Source organism: Benincasa hispida, chromosome 9, assembly GCF_027475165.1.
Source record: "Benincasa hispida cultivar pf3 chromosome 9, pf3_genome.v1.1, whole genome shotgun sequence".
NCBI classification, from domain to species: domain Eukaryota; kingdom Viridiplantae; phylum Streptophyta; class Magnoliopsida; order Cucurbitales; family Cucurbitaceae; genus Benincasa; species Benincasa hispida.
In genome coordinates, this window is record NC_143486.1 from 952,171 (window position 1) to 976,456 (window position 24,286).

Genomic DNA, 24,286 nt, shown 5'->3' on the forward strand with positions numbered 1-24,286 from the left:
AGGTTCATTACTTCCTTCACCCGTACCAGCCACATTTTCAACTGTTACTGTCAGTACTATCATGGTGATCAGTATCCACATTAGTCACATTCTCGGTACTGTCTCTACTTACACTACTTTCAACACAAGCATTATCACCACACATGTTATCATTATTAGGAATAGAAGACTTCGTACCTGGAACCGCCACTCGTTCTGACTCATGTACTGGAGCTGGAGAAGTGATCGGCGGCACTATTTCCTTTCTAAGATTCCTCCTATAGTACTTGATCCATGGGACTTGCTCAATAGGAAGAATAGAAGCATTGACACTTGTGTCGGGAATGGACACAGGAAGGTCTGGCAGGCAAGGACTTAGACCCCAGTTGGACTCTTCACTTATACTCTCTCCCGGAAGAGGACTAAAGGGGAAAAAGGGGCGGTCTTCGAAGAAGGTGACACCTATGGAGACAAAGTACTTGCGGGAAGAAGGATGGTAACATTTGTACCCGCGTTGATGATGGGGGTATCCCACAAAAACACACCTCTGAGCCCGAGGTGTAAATTTGGTTCGATTAAGACCATGGGTATGGACAAACACAACACACCCAAACACACGAAGTGGAACATCAGAGGTAAGGCGGTTTCAGGATATGACTCTTTAAAATAGTCAAAAGGGGTTTGGAACTTTAAGACCCGAGAAGGCATTCAGTTTATTAAGTGAGCTGCTGTCAGAACAGCATCTTCCCAAAGATATGACGGATGAGATGTGGATAGCATGAGTGACCGAGCAACCTCAATTAGGTGATGGTTTTTCCGTTCAACCACGTCATTCTGTTGCGGGGTATAAGCACATGAACTTTGATGGATTATTCCTTTAGAGACAAGGAGTTCCCCGAGGTTATTATTAAAGAATTCCCGACCATTATCGCTCCGAAGAATGGTGATTCTCGAGTTGAATTGGGTTTCTATAGAATTGTAGAACTGTTGGAAGACAGAGGTGACTTCGGATTTGTCAGTAAGGAGAAAGACCCAGGTCAACCTAGTGTGGTCGTCTATAAAGGTTACAAACTATCGTTTGCCAGTAGTGGTTGTAACCGGAGACGGACCCCACACATCACTATGAAAATGGGTGAAGGGTTTTGAAGGCTTATAAGGTTGGGGTTTGAACGAGACACGAGGTGGTTTAACTTGGACACACACATCACATTTCAAGCTAGAAACATTAATATTATGAAATAGATGGGGAAATAAATATTTCATATAATGGAAACTCGGATAATTGAGACGAAAGTGCCATTACATATGATCTGTCTGGAAAAACAGGAAGACAATAAACTAGTCCTATCACAAATCCTAGAGGAGGTATCTTCAGTAAGGAAATAGAGCCCTCCATCATACCAGGCAGTGCCAATCGTCATCTCCGAGTTCAGATCCTGAAAAATAGCAGCATCGGGTGAGAAGATAAAACGACATTTCAAATATCTGGTAATCTTACTGACAGATAGCAAATTGTAAGAAATTTTAGGCACATGTAGAACGTCTTGGAGAGCAAAACCCTCAAAGGGTGATAAACGGCCTTTCCCGACCACAGGGGCGAAGGATCCATCAGCGATCCTGATCCTTTCATTCCCAGCACTCAGGTAATAAGACAAGAACTGGTCGGACGTGCCAATTAGATGGTCCGTAGCTCCTGAGTCTAGAATCCATGGTTTTCTACCGTTTATACTAACAAGGCCACAAGAGTGATGCGTACCTGATTGTGCGATTGCACTGACACCTGCTGTACTAGAGCCGTTTTGACTCGTCTCCTGATTCTGTGGTTGAGGACCAGCTGTCGATTCACTTGCTAATGCACGTCCATGTCCCGATTGTCGTCTTTTACTATTTGGAGGACAACCATGTAGCTTCCAGCATTGCTCTTTTGTGTGTCATGGCTTCTTACAATGTTCACAGACCGGAGGTATTTTTCTATTTTGTTTGTCAGTTCCTGATACTTTAAATGTAGCGGAATCAGTTGACTGAATTACTAGATTATTCATGGCATTAGACCGATCTTCTTCAAGCCGGATTTCAGAACACACTTCCATCAAGGAGGGTACTGGACGAGTTCCTAGAATTCGACTTCGCACAGCATCAAATTTTGGATTAAGTCCTACCAAAAAATCATAGACTCGATCTGTCTCTTCGGACTGATAGTGCAAAACTCCTCCACACGGACAGCTCCAAATCAACTCTCGACATAAATCCATTTCTTGCTAAATCACAGAATAAGCTGTGACGTCCATGATCCCCTGTTTACATTCATGGACTTGTTTACGAAGCACATACAGTCGAGCTCCATTTTGTCGTGTGGAGTACAACTTCTTCACAGCCTCCCAAATATCCCTTGCAATAGCAAGGGTGTGCCAATCTAGGGTTCCATACTCCCTAGTAACATAGATTGGAGTAGAGAATCCTCTCCTTTCCATATGCGTTCCTGAGGGTCGCCTTGTCTAGGTTTTGGTATTTCTCCAGTCAAACACCCAAACTTATGGTGACCCTCGAGAGCCATTCTCACAGATTGGGACCACGAAAAATAATTACGGCCATTTAATTTCTCTCCTACAATACAGCAAGCAGGATTCCCAGAAAATAATTGAGCTGTAGATAAAGTAGGAAAAGAAGTTACCAGGCTTTCTGAATAAGCTGAGCAATTTGAGATTTCTCGTCGACCATTTGACGTAGTTTGGAGAGCCTCTCCAAGACTGGCCATCTGCTGTTGGATTGACTCATTCTGCTATTTAATCTGAAGCTGCAACTAGGCCAACTGTTCCTGAACGTAGTCAGATCCGCTTGGCTAGAAAGAATTAGAACCGCTCGATTGGAAGGAATTGTGAGCGATTCCGGCAGCCATATATGACAACGTCTTGAGAACGTGGCTTGAGAGATCGACGCTCGTGGCTCGAATCATCGCTAACTCACAAACTTGGGAATCGAATCTGGGCATTGCGTGCGGCTGGAATACTGCGGCTTGGACTGGAACGCGTGCGGCTTGGCAGGAGGATCGAACACCAACGGCTGGAAAGCGCGCAATTGGGCAGAAGGATCGAACACGACGGTTGGGCATTGCAAGCAACTGGAGTCTCGCGTGCGTCTGGAGCAGCGTACGGCTGGGCGGCAGCTAGGATCGACGCTGAAGGAAACCCATCGTCCGACGCGTGAGGCTTGGCTCCACCGACGGTTGTTGGGTATTCCGGTCGTCTCCATAAGCGGCTGGGATTGAAGACCCGTGCGGCTGACTTAGGCCAGAAGCCGCAGACCCGTGCGGCTGGAAGATCTGTTTTGTTCGGCTTGATCCGTGTAGCTTATCAATGGCTGATCCAATCATCTCCTGAAACCGAGGCATCATCATCTGAAAATACTGTTCCATGGCTGTTTTAACGACAACTTCGATTTCTGTAGTCGTAGTGCCAGATGGCCCTTGCGATTCTCCTATTGGGTTTTCCTCAATGGTGGCCAAGGTTTCATCTTGTTCTGATACCATGATGAAAAGTAAAGAGAAGAGAAAAAGGGCACACACTTGTTACGTGGAAAACCCTAGTACAGGGAGAAAAAACCACGGTGCAAAGAACTTTTATTATAATAATGTGATACAGAGTAATGCCCAGAGGCTACAGTTTAAATAGAAAAAGACGAAACCCTAGGGTACATATAAAAAGACAAAAATGCCCCTAGGGCAAATATTCTATTTTCAACAAATACGATAAGCCAATTAAAGAAGAAATAACCAATGGGAACGAAATCAACAAAATCCTTTCAAATTGGAGCACAAACAACCTAATTCGGAAGAAATCAAAGCCATTGCAGAGGTTAAAATACACAATAACCATGGGTGTCATACATCGAAACAAATTGAAAACCTAATTGCAATCGACCACGCATCAATGTGCGATATGATATGTTCGAAATTGGAAAAACTTGGGTTTTCGAGTAGAATTGACGACAACATAGAAGAGGTCGAATTGAAAGAGCAGACGAAGAAGGAGAAAGATGCACCATTTGTGAAGAAAGAAGAAGAAGGAAAACTCGTGGTTCTTGAAAGAAATCATCAAAAGCTAATTGACACACCATTCGCCATTGTACAAGAAAGAATATCCATGGAAGCTTGTAGACAACCCATATGCAGTCCAATTCGAAACTGAAGAACATGACGCAAACATGCAACCACAAGGTGAACATTTTCACGATTTTTTACCCGAATTTTCCTTTTTGACCGAATCAGAGACACAACCCCAAGTCTAACCCGATTTAAACAATTCCCCCACCCATTTTCTTTTCCCTGACCTGACAAAGAAGATCCAATCTTACTAAAATTGTGGGTTTTTCAACCCATGACCCACACAATTGGACCTCAAATCTTCCTCAAGCCCTGTTTGAATTTGAAGTCCGCCTTTTCTTCATGGAAATTGCAATCCAACCCATATCTAAACTTACTGAAATAATTAAAATCCATCCCCAACTGGATTTCTTCACACTTACAAAATGGGTTTTTCCTCATTTTCTAAGAATTCTGCACATTCTTTTTACAATAGAGGATTTTTTGAACAAATTAGTTCTTGGGTTCATTGGCTTGATCATGAAGATTGGATATTTTTTATGTTGAAACGTTGTGAGATGTTTTCGTTCGAGTGGCTTACTTTTTTATTTTTATCATCATTTTCGTTTTAAAACTCGAGGGCGAGTTTTTTTTGGGAGGGATAGAATATGATGTGATAGATTTCGGATATTTTGGTAAAATCAAGTTAATCTTGGTTTATCCTTGATTAATAACATTTTAATTATCAAATTAGTTTTTTACCTCTTTCAGTTATCCTTTTAGGATTCTTATAATTCTCTATAAACAGAGAGTCCCCTTGTATTTGATATTTTCTCATTCATAATAAAGACTTTGTGGGTTTCCTGAAGATTTCTCTCCTTTTAACATTTAGGCTACATCAAAACACCCATCACCCCTCCGTTTAGATTGGTAATTGGTACCAAGAAAAAGAAATTAAAAGAGCCCACTCACCAGTCTCTCTGTGAAGAATGCTATTAGGCTGTGTATTGTTGCACCATCCAGAGGCTTTGATGCAAGACATGCAAGTAGTTCCCCAAGAAGAAGTATACCTGAAAAGGATAACAAGCTTGTTGTTTCTTTTTCAACAATACAGAAGGATAAATTGAAAATGCAAGGCAACGTGTCAAAATTTCTACTACATACAGCAGGTGCAAACCACAAAAGATGGTGTGTGCATAACTGATATCTCGACAGACTAAGGCAAACAGCAAGGCACAAACATTGATGTATTTTTTTTTAGAGTTCATTTTTCTTAATTGCCCTTTGTTTTGTATTTTGTTTTAATTTTTAAGTTGCTGTAATTTTTCTCAATTTACCAGCCGGTAACTTTGTTTTTCTTTTAGGCTGCGTTAGTTTTGTAAGTTTTAAAAGGCTTAGTATACAAGCTGCCTTTCTTAAGATTAATGGGCATTATTGAGGTATTATTCATTTAAGTCTCTCTCTCCAATCTTGGACACACCAAGTTGGTATCAGAGAAAGATCTTTGAATCTTGATGGCTGGGAATCTCATGGTATTTAATATTCAAAGAATATTTGAAGAATTACCTCTTCTTTTAGAAACACCTTCGGGATTACCTCCAACCCGTGAAATACAACACAATACTGATCTTATTCAAGGCTATATACTTCCTAACTTACCACGCTATCGTATGAGTCCAAAAGAGTACTCCATCCTCCAAGATTGTGTTCAGGAACTTCTTGATAAAGGCCATATACTCCCTAGCCTAAGCCCTTATGCAGTTCCAGCCTTATTGGCTCCTAAAAAAGATGGAACGTGGCGCATGTATAGCGCATGTATAGATAACAGGGCCATCAATAAAATAACAATCAAGTATCGGTTCCCAATTCCAACAATTTCAAATTTATTAGACCAACTAGGAGGAGCTAAAAACTTTTCTGAAATTGACTTAAAAAGTGGGTACCATCAAGAATTCGAGGGATGAGTGGAAAACTGTTTTCAAGACAAATGAGGGGTTATTTGAATGGATGGTTATGCCTTTGGCTTATCCAATGCTCCAAGTACATTCGTGAGATTATTTTAACTGCTCATATTTATTTTTTGGGATTATTTTAAGTGAATTTGGAGTTACTGTAGATCCAGCCAAAGTTCAATCTATTAAGGATTGGCCAATACCGGGATGTGTTTGTGACATTCAAAGTTTTTTGGGCTTGGTCTCATTTTACAGGTTTCATTGAGAATTTTAGAGTTCTAGCCGCCCGTGACAGAGTGCTTGAAAAATGGAAGTTTCTTTGGCAACAACCTCAATTAGACAGCTCTCTGGTGATTTCTTTTCTAAACGAAAAGAAGACTTTCATTGAAAAAATGAAAGAGGCTAATGCTCAAAGTACATAATAAAGAAACAAAGCGCACTAATAGCGACTCCCAAGAACGAAACAAAAACAAACAAAATCAAATGATACAAGGAACATAAAACAAAACTAATCCAAACAACAGAAATGCAGAAAAGGCGACAATACAAGTCAAAAGAACAAACAATGGGGAAAATAAATTCTCCCCAAAATCAGGGAATGACTTGAAAGGACAAAGCAACAAATGCCTTAGAAAGAATGCACCATGAAGAGACGTTGAGTCGAGCCATCTCAAAACAAACCCACCACGATGAAAACTAACAATGAGAGACCCTTTGAAAGGAGACTAGTGGGTAAACTTCAAACTGATGTAGCCTAACTACTAAAAGGAGAGAAATCTCCAAGAAACCAACAAAGTCTTTATTATGAATGAGAAGATATCAAATACAAAGGGGACTCTCTTTTTGTAGAGAAGTATAAGAATCCTAAAAAGATAACTAAAAGAAGTTAAAAACTAATTTCATAATCAAGGATTAACAAGTATAAGAATCCTAAAAAGATTAATATCCCAAACCTATTACATCACATACTCTGCCTCTAGAATGAATTAACCTCAGCCAAACTTTGGACAAATATTGCAAACTCTTCCCCAGAAATTCTTCACAAATGACTTCTTCAAACATTGATTTTAAGACTAAGACTTCAATTACAACTTTATTACTAAAGCACAAAAAGAGAGTCAACCCAGCACTAAGCCGCAAGCCTCAACAATTGACAGAAGGTTGGAAGGGATATCAGACTTATTTGGTGGAGGAAAAATAGCACTCTCTGTGGGTGAAGACTTTCTTGCTATTGACACTGTTCTTCATCTCTTCTGAATTTTGAAAAAGATCGTTAAGTTCCTTTCCAAAGTTATCAACATATACATCTTCTTCTTGGGCAGCCTCTGCCTTAAAGCACTCTGAATCTTCACTATTAACACTTAAAGTTGAATCATCATCTGAAGCAACCTGCCCTTCTTGAGAAGACTTTGGAATGTTACTCGGAATATTTCTCAAAAAGTAGGAAAATTGAGCTTAGAATGCTGGAAGATTTGAGAAGGATATGGAGGCTTTACTGACATTTTAGTGGTTAAGTCTGGTACCTGAGCACGAACACGGCGTTCTTCTAGAAAATCAGAGTTAGCAAATGCAAAGAGAGTCTTGTAGGTTGAGGATCTTTTCCTTGAAACGTACTTAGGATATGGCTTTAATAACTTTGAGTACTTCTTGGGAGAATGCGAGGAGCCAGGAAACCAAGTAGTGGTAGTATCTTTATCCAAAAGATTTTTGGAGAGAGATACCTCTTCTTTATTAAATGCGCCAACATTATTAAGCCTTGGAGATGAAGCTTCTTGAGAAAAAGAATTTGAGCCGCCAGAAATAATCTTACCTGAAACTAAAACAGGGCTATCAGCCTGTCACCAACTTTACCATTGCATCAAAGCACACCAGTGACTCCTCCCCTTCTTTTGACTTTGTGGGGACGTTTGAAACAGGGGACAGTATCAATATGGATTTCAACAACTGAGCATTTTCCTTTGGAAGGGTATCTAAAGGACTTCTCGATTGGCAAATTTTGAATGGAGGCAAGGAAGGTGATATCAGGATATAGAATACTACAATCAATTCCTTCATCCACCCAAAACATTAGTTATTTCAATTGTTGAGGGCATGAATCCACAAAAGTTTCTTTTCACTTCAATTTTTGCTTCAGAAACGTAAAGAAAATTAAACATGCAATACTTTCAAGTCCCCCAAAATAAGCTCTGATGGCTTCAAATGCGCTTCTTCTCCAATAGTCTAGTGGAAGGTTTTTGATCTTGATCCAACCTCCAAACCTTTTGTAAGGAATGGCCGATTGTGACGAAACTTGTTCCATTTCTCGAGGAGCATATGGAATGGACCTAAATCCTATCATTTGCCAATCAAATCCTCTTTTCTACCATGATCAAGCTCAATAAAGGCATTTTCATCAAATAAAGGATTAATGGTGACTTTGGTTTGAAAAATTCTTCCAACAACTTAGCTATCTCCTTCCATCCATTAAACACAAACAGTCTTGAATTTTTTTTTAAACGGAAACGAAACTTTTCATTGATATAATGAAAAGAGCAATAGCTCAATTACAATGAGACAAAATGCAAAGAGACAAAATATCAAACCAAAGCAAACAAGAACTGAAAATTGAAAACTAGGGATCAGTAGGTGCACCAGGACATCTCAACCTATTTTTTTGAAAAGGAAACGGCCTTTATTAATCATTAAGATTTAGTACAAGAGATGTGTACTTGAAGATAAAGGCGAATACAAATAACCAAAATTGAAACCAAAGGATCAGCAGGCGCACCTGGGCATCTCAACTAGGTTGACACCCCCATAGCGCCCTCATCATATCCAACAAAACTGATGAACCCTTATAAACCAGCGATAACAACAATGAAAAGAAGACAAATAAAAGCTTCACAAACTGAAGCTGCACAAAACTAAGAATATAGCATTGTTGAAATTAGGGTTTGCACTCTAGGGGCAATTATGTCTTTTTCATTGTACCCTAGGGTTTCCCTTTTCTCTATTTAAGTTGTTGGTCTACTGTATTTCTTTGTATCAGTTTTCTAATAAGAATTCCCTTATCCCGTGGTTTTTCTCCCTAGTTAGGATTTTCCACGTAAAATCTTGGTGTGCTATTTTTCTTTTCCCTACTCTTTTTTCATCATGGTATCAGAGCGTGGAGACGAAACCCTGGCCACCATTGAGAAAAATCCAACAGGAGAATCCCAAACCAATAACCCAGATATAACCAATATTATCCAAAAAGCCATTGACAGGTACTTCCAAACCCTTCTTCCCCACTTTCGTGAAGACCAGCCGCCGCACCCTACCCACCACCGGCCGACTCCTTCGCAGACAGAATGACCAGCGAACCAACAGCTACCCATCTGGTCCGGTCGCGCGCAAACAAAGACGATCAGCTCGAAGGTACCCATCTGGTCCGATCGTGCGCAGACGAAGACAACCAGCGACCGGCTGCACGAAATCTGTCCGGCCGATCTCAGACGTTGCCGAACGACGCCGACCAGCCCCGATCTGCGATGCCCAGCGCTGACCAGTCCAGATCCGTGATGCCCGACGCCGACCGGTCCAGTTCCCATCTGTTGCCCTTGCCGCCGGTCTTCTCCTCTCAGATCGGCATCTCATCTCAACCTCTGCCGCACCAAAAGACAGATGGAAGAAGTGTGGGTGTTTTCCAGCCGAGTATGAGCAACCGAATGGGGCAGTTTTCGCCGATCATGGATGAGTTTGGAGGGGGTGAGTCTTCATCATACCACCAGGACCAAGGAAATATAATCCAAGATCAAGTTACCAAGTTGCAGTTGCAGATTAAACGACAGAACGAGATGTTTCAGCAGTAGCTGGCTGCTATTGGGGATGCCCTGGATCGACATCCAAGATCCAACCAGATCTAAACCCATACCCTGAAAACTCGGTAACTTCGTTCCCCACTTACCCCTCAAATTTATGTTCTGGAACTATAGGCAATTCTTCTGGCTTTATTATAGGAGAAAAGTTGAATGGTGATAATTACTTTTCTTGGTCCCAATCTATTAAAATGGCCCTTGAGGGTCGTCACAAATTTGGATATTTGACAGGTGAAATACCAAAACCAAGGATCGGTGATCCCCAAAAGCGAATGTGGAAAGGAGAGGATTCCTTGTTGAGATCGATTTTGGTTGGAAGTATGGAACCTCAGGTTGGAAAACCTTTATTGTATGCAGCTACAGCCCGTGATAATTGGGAGGCAGCCCAAAAACTCTACTCCAAGGGACAGAATGCCTCTCGTTTATATACTCTACGTAAGCAGGTCCATGAATGCAAACAGGAAACGATGGACGTTACTGCTTACTTTAACAAGTTGTCTATGTTGTGGCAAGAGATGGATTTGTGCCGTGAAATGATTTGGAATTGTCCTTGTGGAGGAGTATTACATTATCAGTCTGAAGAAACGGATCGCGTGTATGACTTTCTTACAGGATTCAACTCTAAATTTGATACAGTGCGAAGTCGTATATTGGGGACCAGACCTATACCATCCCTAATGGAAGTCTGTTTTGAAGTTCTCTTGGAGAAAGATAGGTCGAGGGCCATGAACAGTACACCTATAACAACAACAGATTCCGCTGCTTTCAAAACATCAGACCCTGTCCAAGATAAACAGAACAGTAAGCCGCCCCCAGTATGTGAACATTGCAAAAAACTCTGGCACACGAAAGATCAGTGCTGGAAACTTCACAGTCGACCGCCAAATGGTAAGAAACGAAAGCCAAGCCAGGCTCTTGTAGGTGAATCTGTTACTGGAGATACTCAGACTCAGAATCAGGAAACTACTCAGAGCACTACTACTATAGTGGGTGTAAGTGCAATCGCCTATACAGGTACTTTTCACTTCTTTGGCCTTGTCAGTATAACTGGTAATAAACCAAACGAAAGAAGTCACTATCAAGCAGCGAGCCCTTATTAGTCAAGCTTGTTGAGAGTTCTCTTTTCTTTCTATTTCTAGACCAGACCCTTTTTTAGACCGTCTCCGTGGATATTAGACTCGGGAGCCACAGATCACTTAACTGGCTCCTCTGATCAATTTTTATCTTATCAACCTGGTGCTGGAAATGAAAGAATCAGAATTGCAGATGGGTCCTTTGCTCCCGTTGCTAGAAAAGGACAGGTGTCACCCTTTACCGGCTTAATACTCCAAGATGTGTTGCATGTGCCAAAAGTGTCTTACAATCTGTTATCTATTAGTAAACTTATAAGAGATTTGAAGTGTTGTGTTATCTTCTCACCTGATGATGTTGTTTTTCAAGATCTGAACTCGGGGATGACAAGTGGCACTGCCCAGCATGACAGGGGACACTATTTCCTCATTGAAGAAGCTTCCTTTAGGATATGTGATAGGACTAGTTTGTTTTCTTCCCATTTTTCTGTTTCTGAAACTGATTATATGTTATGGCATTATCACCTTGGCCATCCTAATTTCCAGTATATGAATTATTTGTTTCCTCATTTTTTTCGCAACATTAATATTTCTAAATTGAAATGCGATGTGTGTGTCCAGGCCAAACAGCCTCGTGTTTCTTTCTCTTGTCAGCCTTATAACCCTCTAAACCGTTTACTCTGTTCCATAGCGATGTCTGGGGTCCTTCACCAGTCATTACAATCACTGGGAAGCGTTGGTTTGTAACCTTTATTGACGATCATACTCGACTAACCTGGATTTTCCTTCTGATAGATAAATCAAAAGTTACTTCAGTTTTCCAATAATTTTACAATTCTATAAAAACCCAGTTCAACGCCAAAATCGCTATTCTCCGTAGTGATAACGGTCGAGAGTACCTTAGTAACGCCTTACGCGAATTCCTAGTCTCCAAAGGTGTTGTCCATCAGAGTTCCTGTGCGTATACTCCTCAACAAAATGGAGTGGCCGAACGAAAAAAACGTCACCTTGTTGAAGTTGCCCGCTCACTTATGTTGTCAACTTCCTTTCCCTCTTATTTGTGGGGTGATGTTATCTTGACAGCAGCCCATCTAATAAACCGCATGCCATCCCGAGTCCTATAATTCCAAACTCCCTTAGATTTCTACAAAGAATCTTACCCAAATTCCAGACTTCTTTCTGATGTACCCCTTCGTATCTTTGGTTGTGTGGTGTTCGTCCATACACACGGACCTAACCGTACCAAGTTTACCCCTCGGCCACAAAAATGCGTTTTTGTAGGGTACCCTCTACATCAGCGTGGGTACAAGTGTTATCATCCCTCTTCCAGAAAATACTTTGTCTCTATGGATGTGACATTCTTTGAAGATCATCCATTCTTTCCCAATGGTTCTCTTCAGGGGGAACATTCCAGTGAAAAAACCAATTGGGGTCCCAGCCTTTCTATCTTACTTGAACCTGAACCCGAACCCATCCTTGATGTCAATGTCAGTACCAACGCACCTATCCTCCCAACTGAAAAAGTCCCTTGGATCACATACTATAGGAAGAATCTCAGGAAGGAAATAGCGTTGCATGTTATCTCTCCGACTCCAGTTCATGAGTCTTAACGGAGATCAGTTCCAGGTACTAGTAGTCCTATCCCTGATCATTATAATGAATGTGATAAAACTGATGTTTATGTTGAAAATGTTGAGAGCAAAAGCAGGGAAGATAATGGCAGCAAAGATGTGATTGAGGTCGATGATGGTGCAGAGACAGATGATTGTGTGACTCGTGAGAACATGGTAGAACCTGGATAATAAGCATCTCTTATTCCCGCTGAAAAAATTGTTGAGAGTGAGAAAATAACAGAACCGGAGGGTGAGTACAGTATGTCAATAGAAAGTAAAAATAGAGATGAATCCCTTGATCTTCCGATTGCCCTAAGGAAAGGTACTAAATCATGTACTAAATATCCGTTGTAGAGTTACTTGTCCTGTAGTGATTTGTCTCCTGAGTTCAAGGCCCTCACTACAAACCTAGACACAGTGGTGATATCAAACAGTATACACACAGCGTTGGAAAGTCCTTAATGGAAAGCCGCAATTATGGAAGAAATGAGAGCTCTCGAGAAAAATCATACGTGGGATCAAGTCAATCTTCCAAATGGTCATCAAGCAGTCGGATGTAAATGGGTGTTTACAATAAAGTATAGACCCGATGGAACAGTTGACAGATACAAAGCCAGATTAGTTGCCAGGGGTCTTACTCAGACTTTTAGGGTTGATTATTCCAAGACTTTTTCGCCGGTTGCAAAGCTAAACACGGTTCGAGTCCTCCTTTCTGTTGCAGTTAATAAGGATTGACCCCTTCACCAGCTTAATGTGAATAATGCTTTTCTTAATGGAGAACTGGAGGAAGAAGTCTATATGAGTCCTCCCCCAGGATTCGAGAAACAGTTTAATCACCGAGTTTGCAGATTAAGAAAGTCTTTATATGGGCTAAAACAGTCACCAAGGGCTTGGTTTGGCAGATTTACTATGTTTGTAAAGTCGCAAGGATATTAACAGGGTCATTCTGATCATAATCTGTTTACTAAAAGGTCAGTATCCGGAAAAATTGCAGTTTTGATTGTTTATGTTGATGACATTGTTATTTCAGACGATGATACCTCAGAGATTGACCGATTGAAAGCAAAGATGGCTAAGGAATTCGAGATCAAGGACCTTGGAAAACTAAGATACTTCCTTGGAATGGAAGTAGCTCGATCGAGAGAAGGAATTTCAGTTTCCCAACGGAAGTATACTCTGAACTTGCTTAAGGAAACAGGTATGACGGGTTGCAAACCGGTTGATACCCCTATAGAAGCAAATGCAAAGTTAAGTAATATGAGTAAAGGTGTTCCAGTGAGCAAAGAAAGATATCAGCGGCTTGTTGGGAAATTAATATATCTCTCTCATACTAGACCCGACATCTCTTATGCAGTGAGTATGGTAAGCCAGTCCATGCAGTCTCCATACGAAGAACACATGAGGGCAGTAGAACGCATTTTGAGATATCTGAAAACCTCTCCAGAGAAAGGCTTGATGTTCAGGAAAACTGAGAAGCGATGCATCGAAGCTTACACCGATGCTAATTGAGCAGGATCTGTAGTAGACAGAAAATCAATATTAGGGTATTGTACCTTTGTGTGGGGCAACCTTATTACATGGAGAAGCAAAAAGCAAGGTGTCGTTGCCAGAAGTAGTGCCGAGGCAGAATACAAGGCCATGAGTCTGGGAATCTGTGAAGAGATTTGGCTTGAAAAAGTTTTGAAAGACCTTGATCAAGAGCATACCGGTCCAATGAAACTCTACTGTGATAATAAAGCAGCCATAAGCATAGCAAATAACCCTGTTCAATATGACAGAACAAAGCATGTGGAGATTGATCGGCATTTTATCAAGGAAATACTTGATAGTGGCAACATCTGTGTTCCTTATATTCCTTCCAATCAACAGATTGCAGATGTCCTAACAAAGGGACTACCCAGACAGTTGTTTTAAGTATGTGTGAGCAAGTTGAGCCTTATTGACATCTATGCCCCAACTTAAGAGGGAGTGTTGAAATTAGGGTTTGCACTCTAGGGGCAATTTTGTCCTTTTCATTGTACCCTAGGGTTTCCCTTTTCTCTATTTAAGCTGTTGGTCTGTTGTATTTCTTTTTATCAATTTTCTAATAAGAATTCCCTTATCCCGTGATTTTCCTCCCTAATTAGGGTTTTCCACGTAAAATCTTGGTGTGCTATTTTTCTTTTCCCTACTCTTTTTTCATCAAGCATAGTTAATTATCACAATCAAAATGACAAAAGAAAAACTAATTCTGCTACCACGTCGAGCGAGCCCTCAGCTAAGCTTCCATTTGGATGAATGCCTGCCAATTTGAACTTATGTCTTGTAAGGAGTAAGCTTCAAAACATTTAGATAGGGAGCACCAAAGAGAAGTATTGAGCTTTGCCGCCTCAAATCTAGCAAACCAAGGAGTTTCCTTACCATTGAACATTCTTTGGTTTCTTTCAAACCAAATTTCAACCAGCACTGCTTTTGTCCCATTAATCCAAAGTAAATTTGAGTTTTTCTTGAGAGATGGACCAGAAAGTAGTTGTTGTACATTGTTTTTAAAGAAATTGTCGAAGACCCAAGAGGTGTTGAAGCATTTGAGAAATTCTCTCCAGCAATTAATGGCAAAAATGCAATCGAAGAAGAGGTGTTGGAGATCTTCCTCAGCTGATTTGCAAAGGATACACCAATTGGGGGCAATATAAAAGTAGGGCAGCTTCCGTTGCAGCACAAAGGAGCAGTTAAGGGATCCAAAAAGCATTATCCAAATTGTTATATTAACTCGCCTAGGGCCGTTGGCCTTCCAAAGACCCTTTTGAAGGTTGGCTGAAATTGGAGGGGCCATAGAAAGGTGGTTTACCAGTGATTTAACTGAGAAGGAGCCATTATTTTCAAGGGACCAAGACATCTCAACTATGTTGACATCCCTATAGCACCCTCATCATTTCCAAAACGAGATACAATAATTCAGAAATTACGAACAAACTAAACACTTGTCTTGATTACATAGAGAATAAAAACGCATTCCAATTAAGACAAATATCCTGGATAGAATAATCTTCAAAATGCTTTGATTGTGAACTCCAAGTAGAAGCTAGTAGTCAGACTGACCCCCATCTATCAAGCCAATCTATAAATTTATCATGGAAAACTCTCTGGTTACGTTCAAACCAAATCTCAAAAGTCAAAGTTTTAATTGCATTTGCCCATAATATCTGAGCTCTATAGGCAAGAGAAGGGCCAACCAACAAATGAAGAATGTTGTCCTTAACTGAATTCCCAAAAACCCATTGCACACCGAAGCAAGAAAATAATTTCCACCAACAATTACTTGAGAAGGAACAATCAAAAAACAGATGTTGCATTTCTTCCCCGTTCGCTAAGCAAAGAGGACATATTGAGGGTGAAATAAGTTTGTTTTGTAGCTTGTGTTGCAATGTGGATGAGCAATTGAGAGAACCAAATAGAAGAATCCACACCAAAATATTAATTCTTTTAGGACTCTTTGATTTCCAAAGAGCTTTTTAACATGCTTTATCAATTGGAGAAGAAGCAATCAAATATTTTGACAAAGATTTAACCGTAACAGTCTTGATATAACCCAAAGGTTGTCAAAATCTACATTAAACACATCAAAGTTTATTTTAACCCAGGAAGCATCCAAATTCTGTTTCTCTTTCACTAAAATAGGGATCTGTGTCTGACTCATCTTTTTATCTAAGAACCCATTTTGTGTTGAAGTACTTGGAACAGAGGACGTTGAACTTTTCCTCCCTCCATCTGCATAGCTTGAGCTCTGTGCCTATAAAGTGGGGGACTCTAAGGCGTCCTTCTTCGACTGCAAAACTTTCGTGACATTGAGCAACGGATTTGGTCTAGCCTCCCTTTTTTCCATAAAACCTTTGAGCATTCCCACAAAATATCACCAACCTTGCTTTGAAGCTACCAAAGGAACGTGAATATAGGATCGACCTTCTGTTGCTGGCCAAACAACACATCTCAAAACCCAATTAGATAAACTTTTAAATTTCAGAAGTCTTGTTGCACCACAATTATCTTGATTATTTTTCAAGAAAAATTTATTAACTAAAGCTTGAAGTGCATCTAAAATAGCTTTCACAAACTAACTCACATAAGAAACGAATAATACAAGAGTCTTACGAAATTCCATATCTTCCACATAAAATGGCCCAAGATCAAACCAAATGCAAAAGAAAAAATCGTCAACTTTAAAGCCTTCTATTTCCATAGCAAAGTACCCCAACCAATCGTGAATAGAAAAACAGTAAAGAAGATCACATAGGACTATGTTTAGGGAGTTTCACGGTGGAGATAGTGCTTGGATGGATGGCAAAAGGTAGAAGGCAGAGGCCAGATAGTGGTGGGCGGAGAAATCTGAGAAGGATTGCAATGGAGGATGAAACAAGGGGCGGCAAAGGTTTTGGGTAAATATTCAGGGAGAGAGAACGAAGGTGTGGTGAGGGAGGAAGACGGACGAGGGACGGCTAAGGTTTCGTGGAGAGAAGATAAAGGGAACGGGGAGAGAGAAAGCTGAGTAGACGTCGGGAGGATGATGGAGGGAGCAAAGGACAGACGGCGGGAGGGAGAAGGTGGAAGGCAATGGACAAATAATGGAGAACGTCGAAGGTCGATGATGTATGACAGAGGTCGATGGTGATCGGACCAGTCTGAGGTTGATGGCTAGGGTTTCGGAAATCGGCTAGGGAGAGAGAGAGTCCATGTTCCACCGACAGCTTTCTAGTGATTAAAGAAAAACTACTCCGCCCCCAGTCTTTGCCTTCCTGGACTTCTCAAGACCATTTGAAGTGGTTGTTGATGTGTGCAGTAATGGCATTGGAGCTGTTTTATCTCAAGGCTCCTATTCAATCGAGTATTTTAGTGAGAAACTAATTGAGGCAAGGCAAAAATAGTCTACATATGAGCAAGAGTTGCATTCCCTCGTGCGAGCACTTAAGGTTTGGGAACATTACTTGTTAGGTAAAGAGTTTTTTTTTTCCCCGGATCATGACTCCCTAAAATTTCTTCAAACACAAAAACAGACAACTGAATGCATGCAAGGTGGCTCTCATTTTTACAACATTTTGATTTTCTTATTAAACATAAAGCTTGACATTCTAACGTTATGGTTGATGCTTTGAGTAGGAAGTCTCATTTGTTAACTGTTCTTAAGGGTGAAATTGTTGCATTTGAGGATCTTCCTTCCACTTGTCCCAAGACCTTGATTTCGGAACAATCTGGGACCTTTGTAATTCCGATGTTAACTTGGGAGACTTTCATCTTCTCAATGGCTACTTGTTTAAAGGAGACCAATTATGTATCCCTTGCACATCTTTGAGAACTTTTTTACTAGCCAAACTCCATGGAGAACTTTTTTACTAGCTACTTGTTTAAAGGAGACCAATTATGTATCCCTTGCACATCTTCAAGAACTTTTTTACTAGCCAAACTCCATGGAGGTGGGTTGGGTGGCTGTTTTGGGTTTGACAAAACATGCCACTTAGTATCCAGTAGATACTATTGCCATCTTTATGCAAGGATGTTCAAAACTTTATTAAACATTGTTATATTTATCAGACTGCAAAGGATGTTCAACAAAGTACAGGTTTATATACTCCCCTTCCTATTCCTCAAAGTATTTGGGAGGACCTATCTACAGATTTTATTCTTGGTCTCCCAAAGACTCGGTGGGGATGTGACTCTGATTTGGTTGTCGTTAACCGCTTTAGTAAAATGTCCCACTTTTTACCTAGCAAGAAAACTTCAAATGTTGTTTTATGTGGCTAATCTTTTTTTTAGGGAGGTGGTTTGATTACATGGTATTCCTGAATTGTTTCTGATCAAGATGCCAAATTCCTTAGTTTTTTTTTGGAAAACGCTTTGGAGGAAGTTTCATACTAACCTTCAATTCAGCACTACTAATCATCCTCAAACCAACAGGCCAAAGGAGGTGACCAACCGTGTTTTAGGAAACTTGATTCGCTGCATTGGAGGGGATAAACCGAAGCAGTGGGATCGCTCCTTGCCACAAGTTGAATTCGCCTATAGTCATATGCGAAATAGGAGCATAAGGAAGTCCCCATTTGAGGTGTTGTATACTAAACTTCCTCGTTCGACTGTTGACTTAGCTAATCTCCCATCTTTTGTTGATTTGTTTGGAGGCTGAAGAAATGGCTAAGAGAGTTGCTATTTTACACAAAGAGGTTATGGACCATTTGCAGCAAATGACAGAATCTTACAAGAAGCAAGCTGATAGTCATCGTCGTTTCAAGGAGTTTAAGGAAGGGGATCTTGCCATGGTTCATCTCAAAAAGGCATGGTTTCTAGTTGGTACTTACAATAAGTTAAAGCCGAGGAAATACGGTCTTTAAGAGATATATAGACAATGCTTATAAGGTGGAACTTCCGGAAGATTTTCGCATCAGCCCTATTTTCAATATTGCATACTTATCCGAGTACTTTCCTCTGGACACCCTCACCATTACTACTTGAACTCGAGGACAAGTTTCCTTCTTTTTGGTGGGAGGGAACTTCATGTATTGTTCTGAGAGTTTATTTCTGTTAGTTGCCCTTTGTTTTGTGTTTTCTCTTAATTTTTAAGTTGCTGTAATTTTTCTCAAGTTATCTCCCGGTAACTTTGTTTTTCTTTTGGGTTGCGTTAGTTTTGTAAGTCTTGAAAGGCTAGTATATAAGCTGCCTTTCTTAAGACTGATGGGCATTATTGAGGTATTATTCATTTTAGAATTTCTCTCAAATCTCGGGCACACCAGACCAAACATGGTTAAATAACATCCCTAAAAGAAACAGAAGGTAGGGATGTGTTATTTAATAGACAACTCGGTGTTAGGCACCAATGACAACATTCAGAATTTGTTCGCTCATTGTTGTCGAGGAAAATTGGATACCGCTTTTTAAGCCATAAACATCAATAAGGCAGTATCTCTGAAAGTAACTTGTGCTTTGGCTAGTCTTTGAAATAAATTTTAGGAAAGCCAGGTCTATCTAGATAATAGCTATACTGCCTATTTTACCAAAGCTGTGGAAAGAAAGAAACAGGAGGATTTCTGATGGACCAAAATTTTGGGGTGGGTGAGGTTTAGTGCTTCCAATAGGTTATGTGTCACACAAAAATTCACTTAATTGCTCCTGTGTTTTAGCCGACTAGAGCCTTTCAGCCTAGAGGGAGAGTCATAGGTGCAAAGTATAGACCATATCCACGACCAACCATCAACCATAGACACTTAAAACTCAATGACATAGTTGTACAACCTATAGAACAAATCCTATTCAAAAGTTAAAGCAAGCAAGTAAAATATACAGAAAGTACAATTAACAATAATTTGTAATGGTAATAATAATATAACAAAATCAGAAGTTTATGTAGTAGTACCTCTGCCTCGAATAATGTTATCAGTAATTGTCAAATACATCCCCATTTCTCTAACCTAATTCATGTAAATCAGAATTTAAGGCAGTATAGCAGCATAGAGTTAAAGGAAACATGAACAAAGAGGAAGGGAAGAAGAAGCAAGGCAGAAAATACCAGTGTTTCTATCGTTAGTACATTGTTCTTCGCAAGGGAGGTGATTGCTTCCAAGCTTGTGGCCTATACTATCACATAGATTCTCGTTAGTCCATTGTTCTTCATGGTGTTCCTAATCAGTACATTGTTACACAGATGAAACATCATAGCATAAAGAAATACACATAAGCAATATACGGGCTTCCCAAAAAATTAAGGTTAGCAATTTCCTCATGGTCTTTGCCCAAAAAATAAAAATAGAAGCATCAGTTCAGACTGAATAAACAATATTGGTGTCTATCATTGGTCAAAAGGCCATACATCAAACAACACCTAAAGTAAGTTTTACATCTTCCTTGGCTATTTTCAATCCAAACTGCCGTAAAAAGGTCCTCGCACAGAATTGAAGTGAGATAAGCTGATAAAGACCGTCCTACAAGAATAGAGACCAGATAGTCTAAAGACCACATTGTCCTGTCTTCTATGAAGTATTCAGACTGAACTGAAGCAAGACCAAGAGGCTTAGCAGTTAACCATTCCTCTAACAAGAGAAAATGATTAGAATAAATCGATCTCTTCATGGAAGAGAGGTTTGTTAGAATGACCACATCCCATTTGCAATTTTCTACGTCCAGACAATCACTAATTGCCGGTTCGTTTTGGTTAAAAATTGTGCATGTCCTGGAAAGAGATTGTTGGGAGGGGAAAAGAATTAGTTCAATTATCCTCCCATAATCTAATAACTTTTCGATTGTCAACTTAAGCTTTAAAAAAATCATTGAATATGTTTTACTCTTTCATCACTGATTAACTCAAAAGCTTAAGTTCATCTCTAACCTAACTTTTACAGCAAATGTCGTAGTTGGAACTAACTTCCTAACCTTAGCTATGTAGACGACATTTGTCATCTTTGCCAAAAAGTAACTTCCCAAACCTCACACTGTTTTACTGTTTTCTCAAAAACACTTACATACACACTGCAATTGTTCAGCTCCCGGGACTGCCGAGCTTTCTAATTGCGTTTCTGACTAATTAAATGAGGAGAACGAGTCGAGCTATAAGTGGTAGCCATTAGTGCAAAAACAGATTAATTTGCAATGGTTGAGTTCAGAAAGTTCAACCCGCTTTGATGATCGTCTAGTTTGCCATGCAGTATTGAGAAATTGAGAGTTCAAAAGTGAAATGGGAATGGAGCAACAACCTGTTGAGACGGAGTACGAGATACGTCGACGAAGGACTCGATGTACTGTGTAAGCTTACTGAGCTCCGCCATTTTTGGGTGCTGGAATGGGTTTAAGCTGCGCGAGCAATTGGTGGGGAAAGGTTTCCTGACTTGAAGAAATTAGAATAAAAATGGATGTAAAATTCCAAGTTTGAAGAATCGTTTCTTATGCACGCTACTCGTTCGTTTTTTTATTTTTCTTTTTTCTTTACGAGAAAGTTACTTTTTTTTTTTAGTCCCTCAATCTTATGTATCAATAATTTGATGTCTGAATTTTTAAAATAAACTCCTTCCGTCCTTGAGTACTTTAAGAAGAATTTGAAAGGTTTGTTCTTGATAACTAACCCTTAAATAAAAGGGTTTTTTTTATACCAATGGCCTCATTTGGGAGGTCCAAAAGAAAAATGGTCTCCTGTAAAGAAAATAATGGAAAGTGGTCTTCTGCTTACATCATAAGCATGTGATTTTACCGATTCGTCCCTGAGATGCACCCCTCGCGCGCACCAATATGAATTTACTCGATCTTCGATGGCTCGTCACACGTTCCTCGATGCACGATCACTCGATATGGCTGCAATCGACACGTGTATACTCGATCATATTAACGTCATACTCGATGCTTTATTATTTTATACTCGATGTTTGATTATTTTGTACTCAATTATTTTGAATTCATAACTCGTTTGAAGGTCACTTGAATTATTTATACTTGATGCTCGTCACACGTTCCTCAATGCACGATCACTCGATACTCAGCTTCATGGTCACTCGATACGACTGCAATCGACACGTGTATACTCGATCATGTTAACGTCATACTCGATTACTTTATTGATGACGTAAAATTAGGTGATGAACGCAATATGCGAACGCATGTCTTAGGGTATGCGTTTATACTCATGCGTCGGTGGTCATGCGTTGGAATGAAACTATGCAATTACGAATATATGCGATGACTATGCGTTCCTGTCACAAGTTTTCTTATGTTCTCGCCAAGTATAACAAGAACACAAGTTTCTCGGGTGATCCGAGGTCAAACTCAGAGACTTGTAGCTAAATGCATGCGATGATGTGTATGCGGCAGATGAATAAAAGAATGATAGGGGTTGTAAGCTAAACACTACTCCTACTACTAACTAACAGATTAAGCGATGAGAATATGATTGAGAGGTAGAGACACGACAACTATTGACACGTAGTAAATGTATGGAAAATAGATAAAATGTGAGGATGTCTTCATTGCAACACTGAGCTTGACCGCAAGGGCGACCCCAGCCAACGCAAGCTATGCGATCATGCTACACACACTTGTGCCTAATTCTAGGACGCATGCGATGTATGTGCGATAGTGCCGAGAAGCTTATTTCAAGCCTCCATAACCCACTCACGTGCTTTCGCCACATAAGCGTGATAGGCACATACCACTGTATCATAATTATAGACGCATGCAATATCCTATCTATGAGGTGCATACGCTATGTAATAGCAAACAGAGCTTATCTCTAAGTTCTCCATTCTTGCTTATGCGATCCAATCCGCTCTCTCGAGACTTAGATTTGATTTCTAGACTACTCTTCCGAGTATACCTAAATGATGAATGATGCGCTCATAAGACAAGGTTATCGCATAAACCTGGCAGACGTAAGATTATTCCTATCTCTAATGAACACTTGTTTACATTGCTTAATGCAACCAACCACTTACCCTCCCGAGCAGTTGGTTGTTGTTGACTTTACTCATAGACAAGCATTGCATCCGCTTATAGATAAGCGTTACTACAGCTTCACACTAAGCAAATAAGGTTTTTTCACACACTCACGTAACGCACACCTCCCGGTGGTTTGCTACATGCTTCATATTCCTATGTCGCATGACTAAGTATATGATACTCTAACAGTCTAACTTGGTGATGCAATGAAGATTAAAGATGCTAAGTAAATGAAGATGAAGATAGAGTCGAAGGAAAATATAGAAATACATGGATCACAAAATGTATTAATTTCTTAAGTCAAAATGTAATACAATACAATATAAGGAAAGAAGATAAAATGAAATGACCAGTTGGAAGCAATATTTTGCTTCCAGCAGATGTGTGTCAAGGCTGCCGGTGGTGTCATGGAAGGGCGGTGGAGCAGACTCTCTCGAGCTATGACTCAGGTCGTCACTTGGAATGGATGAAGGAGATGAAAAACTCTCAAGCTTTCTTCTCACGCTTTTGTCTGGATCACAAGGATCCACCCGAAGGTAGAAACTTGGATAAAATGAAATTCTGCTCAACAGCTTCTATTTATAGAGCTTGATCGCCGACAGCATTAATGGACCTGTTCTGATTCTGACATTCACAACGCGATGGTCCTTTTCTGAATCTCTGTTGCTAACGGTATGGTAGGTGAAATGTCAACATCATCTTTTGATTCTTCCGAGGTATGCGTTCATGTTGCATTCCACCAACCTTGCGTTCATCCCTCTATTATGGTTATCATCATGTAGCCGCAATCTCCTTGCAATGACCGCTTTGCTCGATGACCACAACTTCTCATCGATGATCGCATTCGCTCAATGATCGCAACTTCTATGTGATGGACACATGCGGCTGATGACCACAACATCCATGCGTTGAACGTATGCGCTCGCCTTTGTAATGGAGGAATTCTCCGCATGCAGTCGTCTTTGCGATAGCCCGGCTTCCGCGTATGCGTCCACTTTTTATGTTAGCTACAAAAATAAACAATTTTGAACACATAATAACGTATAATAGTGGGTTAGCTGATATTCTTGATGTCGAACGACGCAAACTCATTTTCTCAAGAATTCCTAACATATTTGCCGCATATTTCACTTAACAATCCTCATAATTCTAAATAAAAGGCCTAAGATGACGTGCATTTCTGCACATCATCATTTATACTCGATTATTTTGAATCCATAACTCGTTTGAAGACCACTTGAATTATTTATACTCAATGCTCGATTACTTTATACTAGATTGTTCAAGTTTTAACGAGTATTGTGTATCGAGTATTTATCAG

At 40.1% G+C, this 24,286-nt stretch overlaps 1 protein-coding gene across 3 annotated transcripts in view; it reads right to left on the bottom strand.

The window, feature by feature from the left end:
• Positions 1–21,505, bottom strand: part of MET18 (ARM repeat superfamily protein) — a 45,696-nt gene extending 24,191 nt beyond the window's left edge. The window contains exons 1-4 of one of the 3 annotated variants that reach the window (XM_090317450.1): positions 21,237–21,505; positions 20,057–20,119; positions 19,904–19,958; positions 5,030–5,127 (exon numbers count right to left, since the gene is read on the bottom strand). In XM_090317450.1, coding sequence (XP_090173576.1) covers positions 5,030–5,099 — 70 coding nt within the window. In that variant the 5' untranslated portion in view covers positions 5,100–5,127; positions 19,904–19,958; positions 20,057–20,119; positions 21,237–21,505. Of the gene's footprint in view, positions 1–5,029; positions 5,128–19,903; positions 19,959–20,056; positions 20,169–21,236 lie in introns of all 3 variants that reach the window. The other 2 variants (XM_039042592.2, XM_039042593.2) reach the window with 2 other exon arrangements.
• Positions 21,506–24,286: the final 2,781 nt, after the last annotated feature.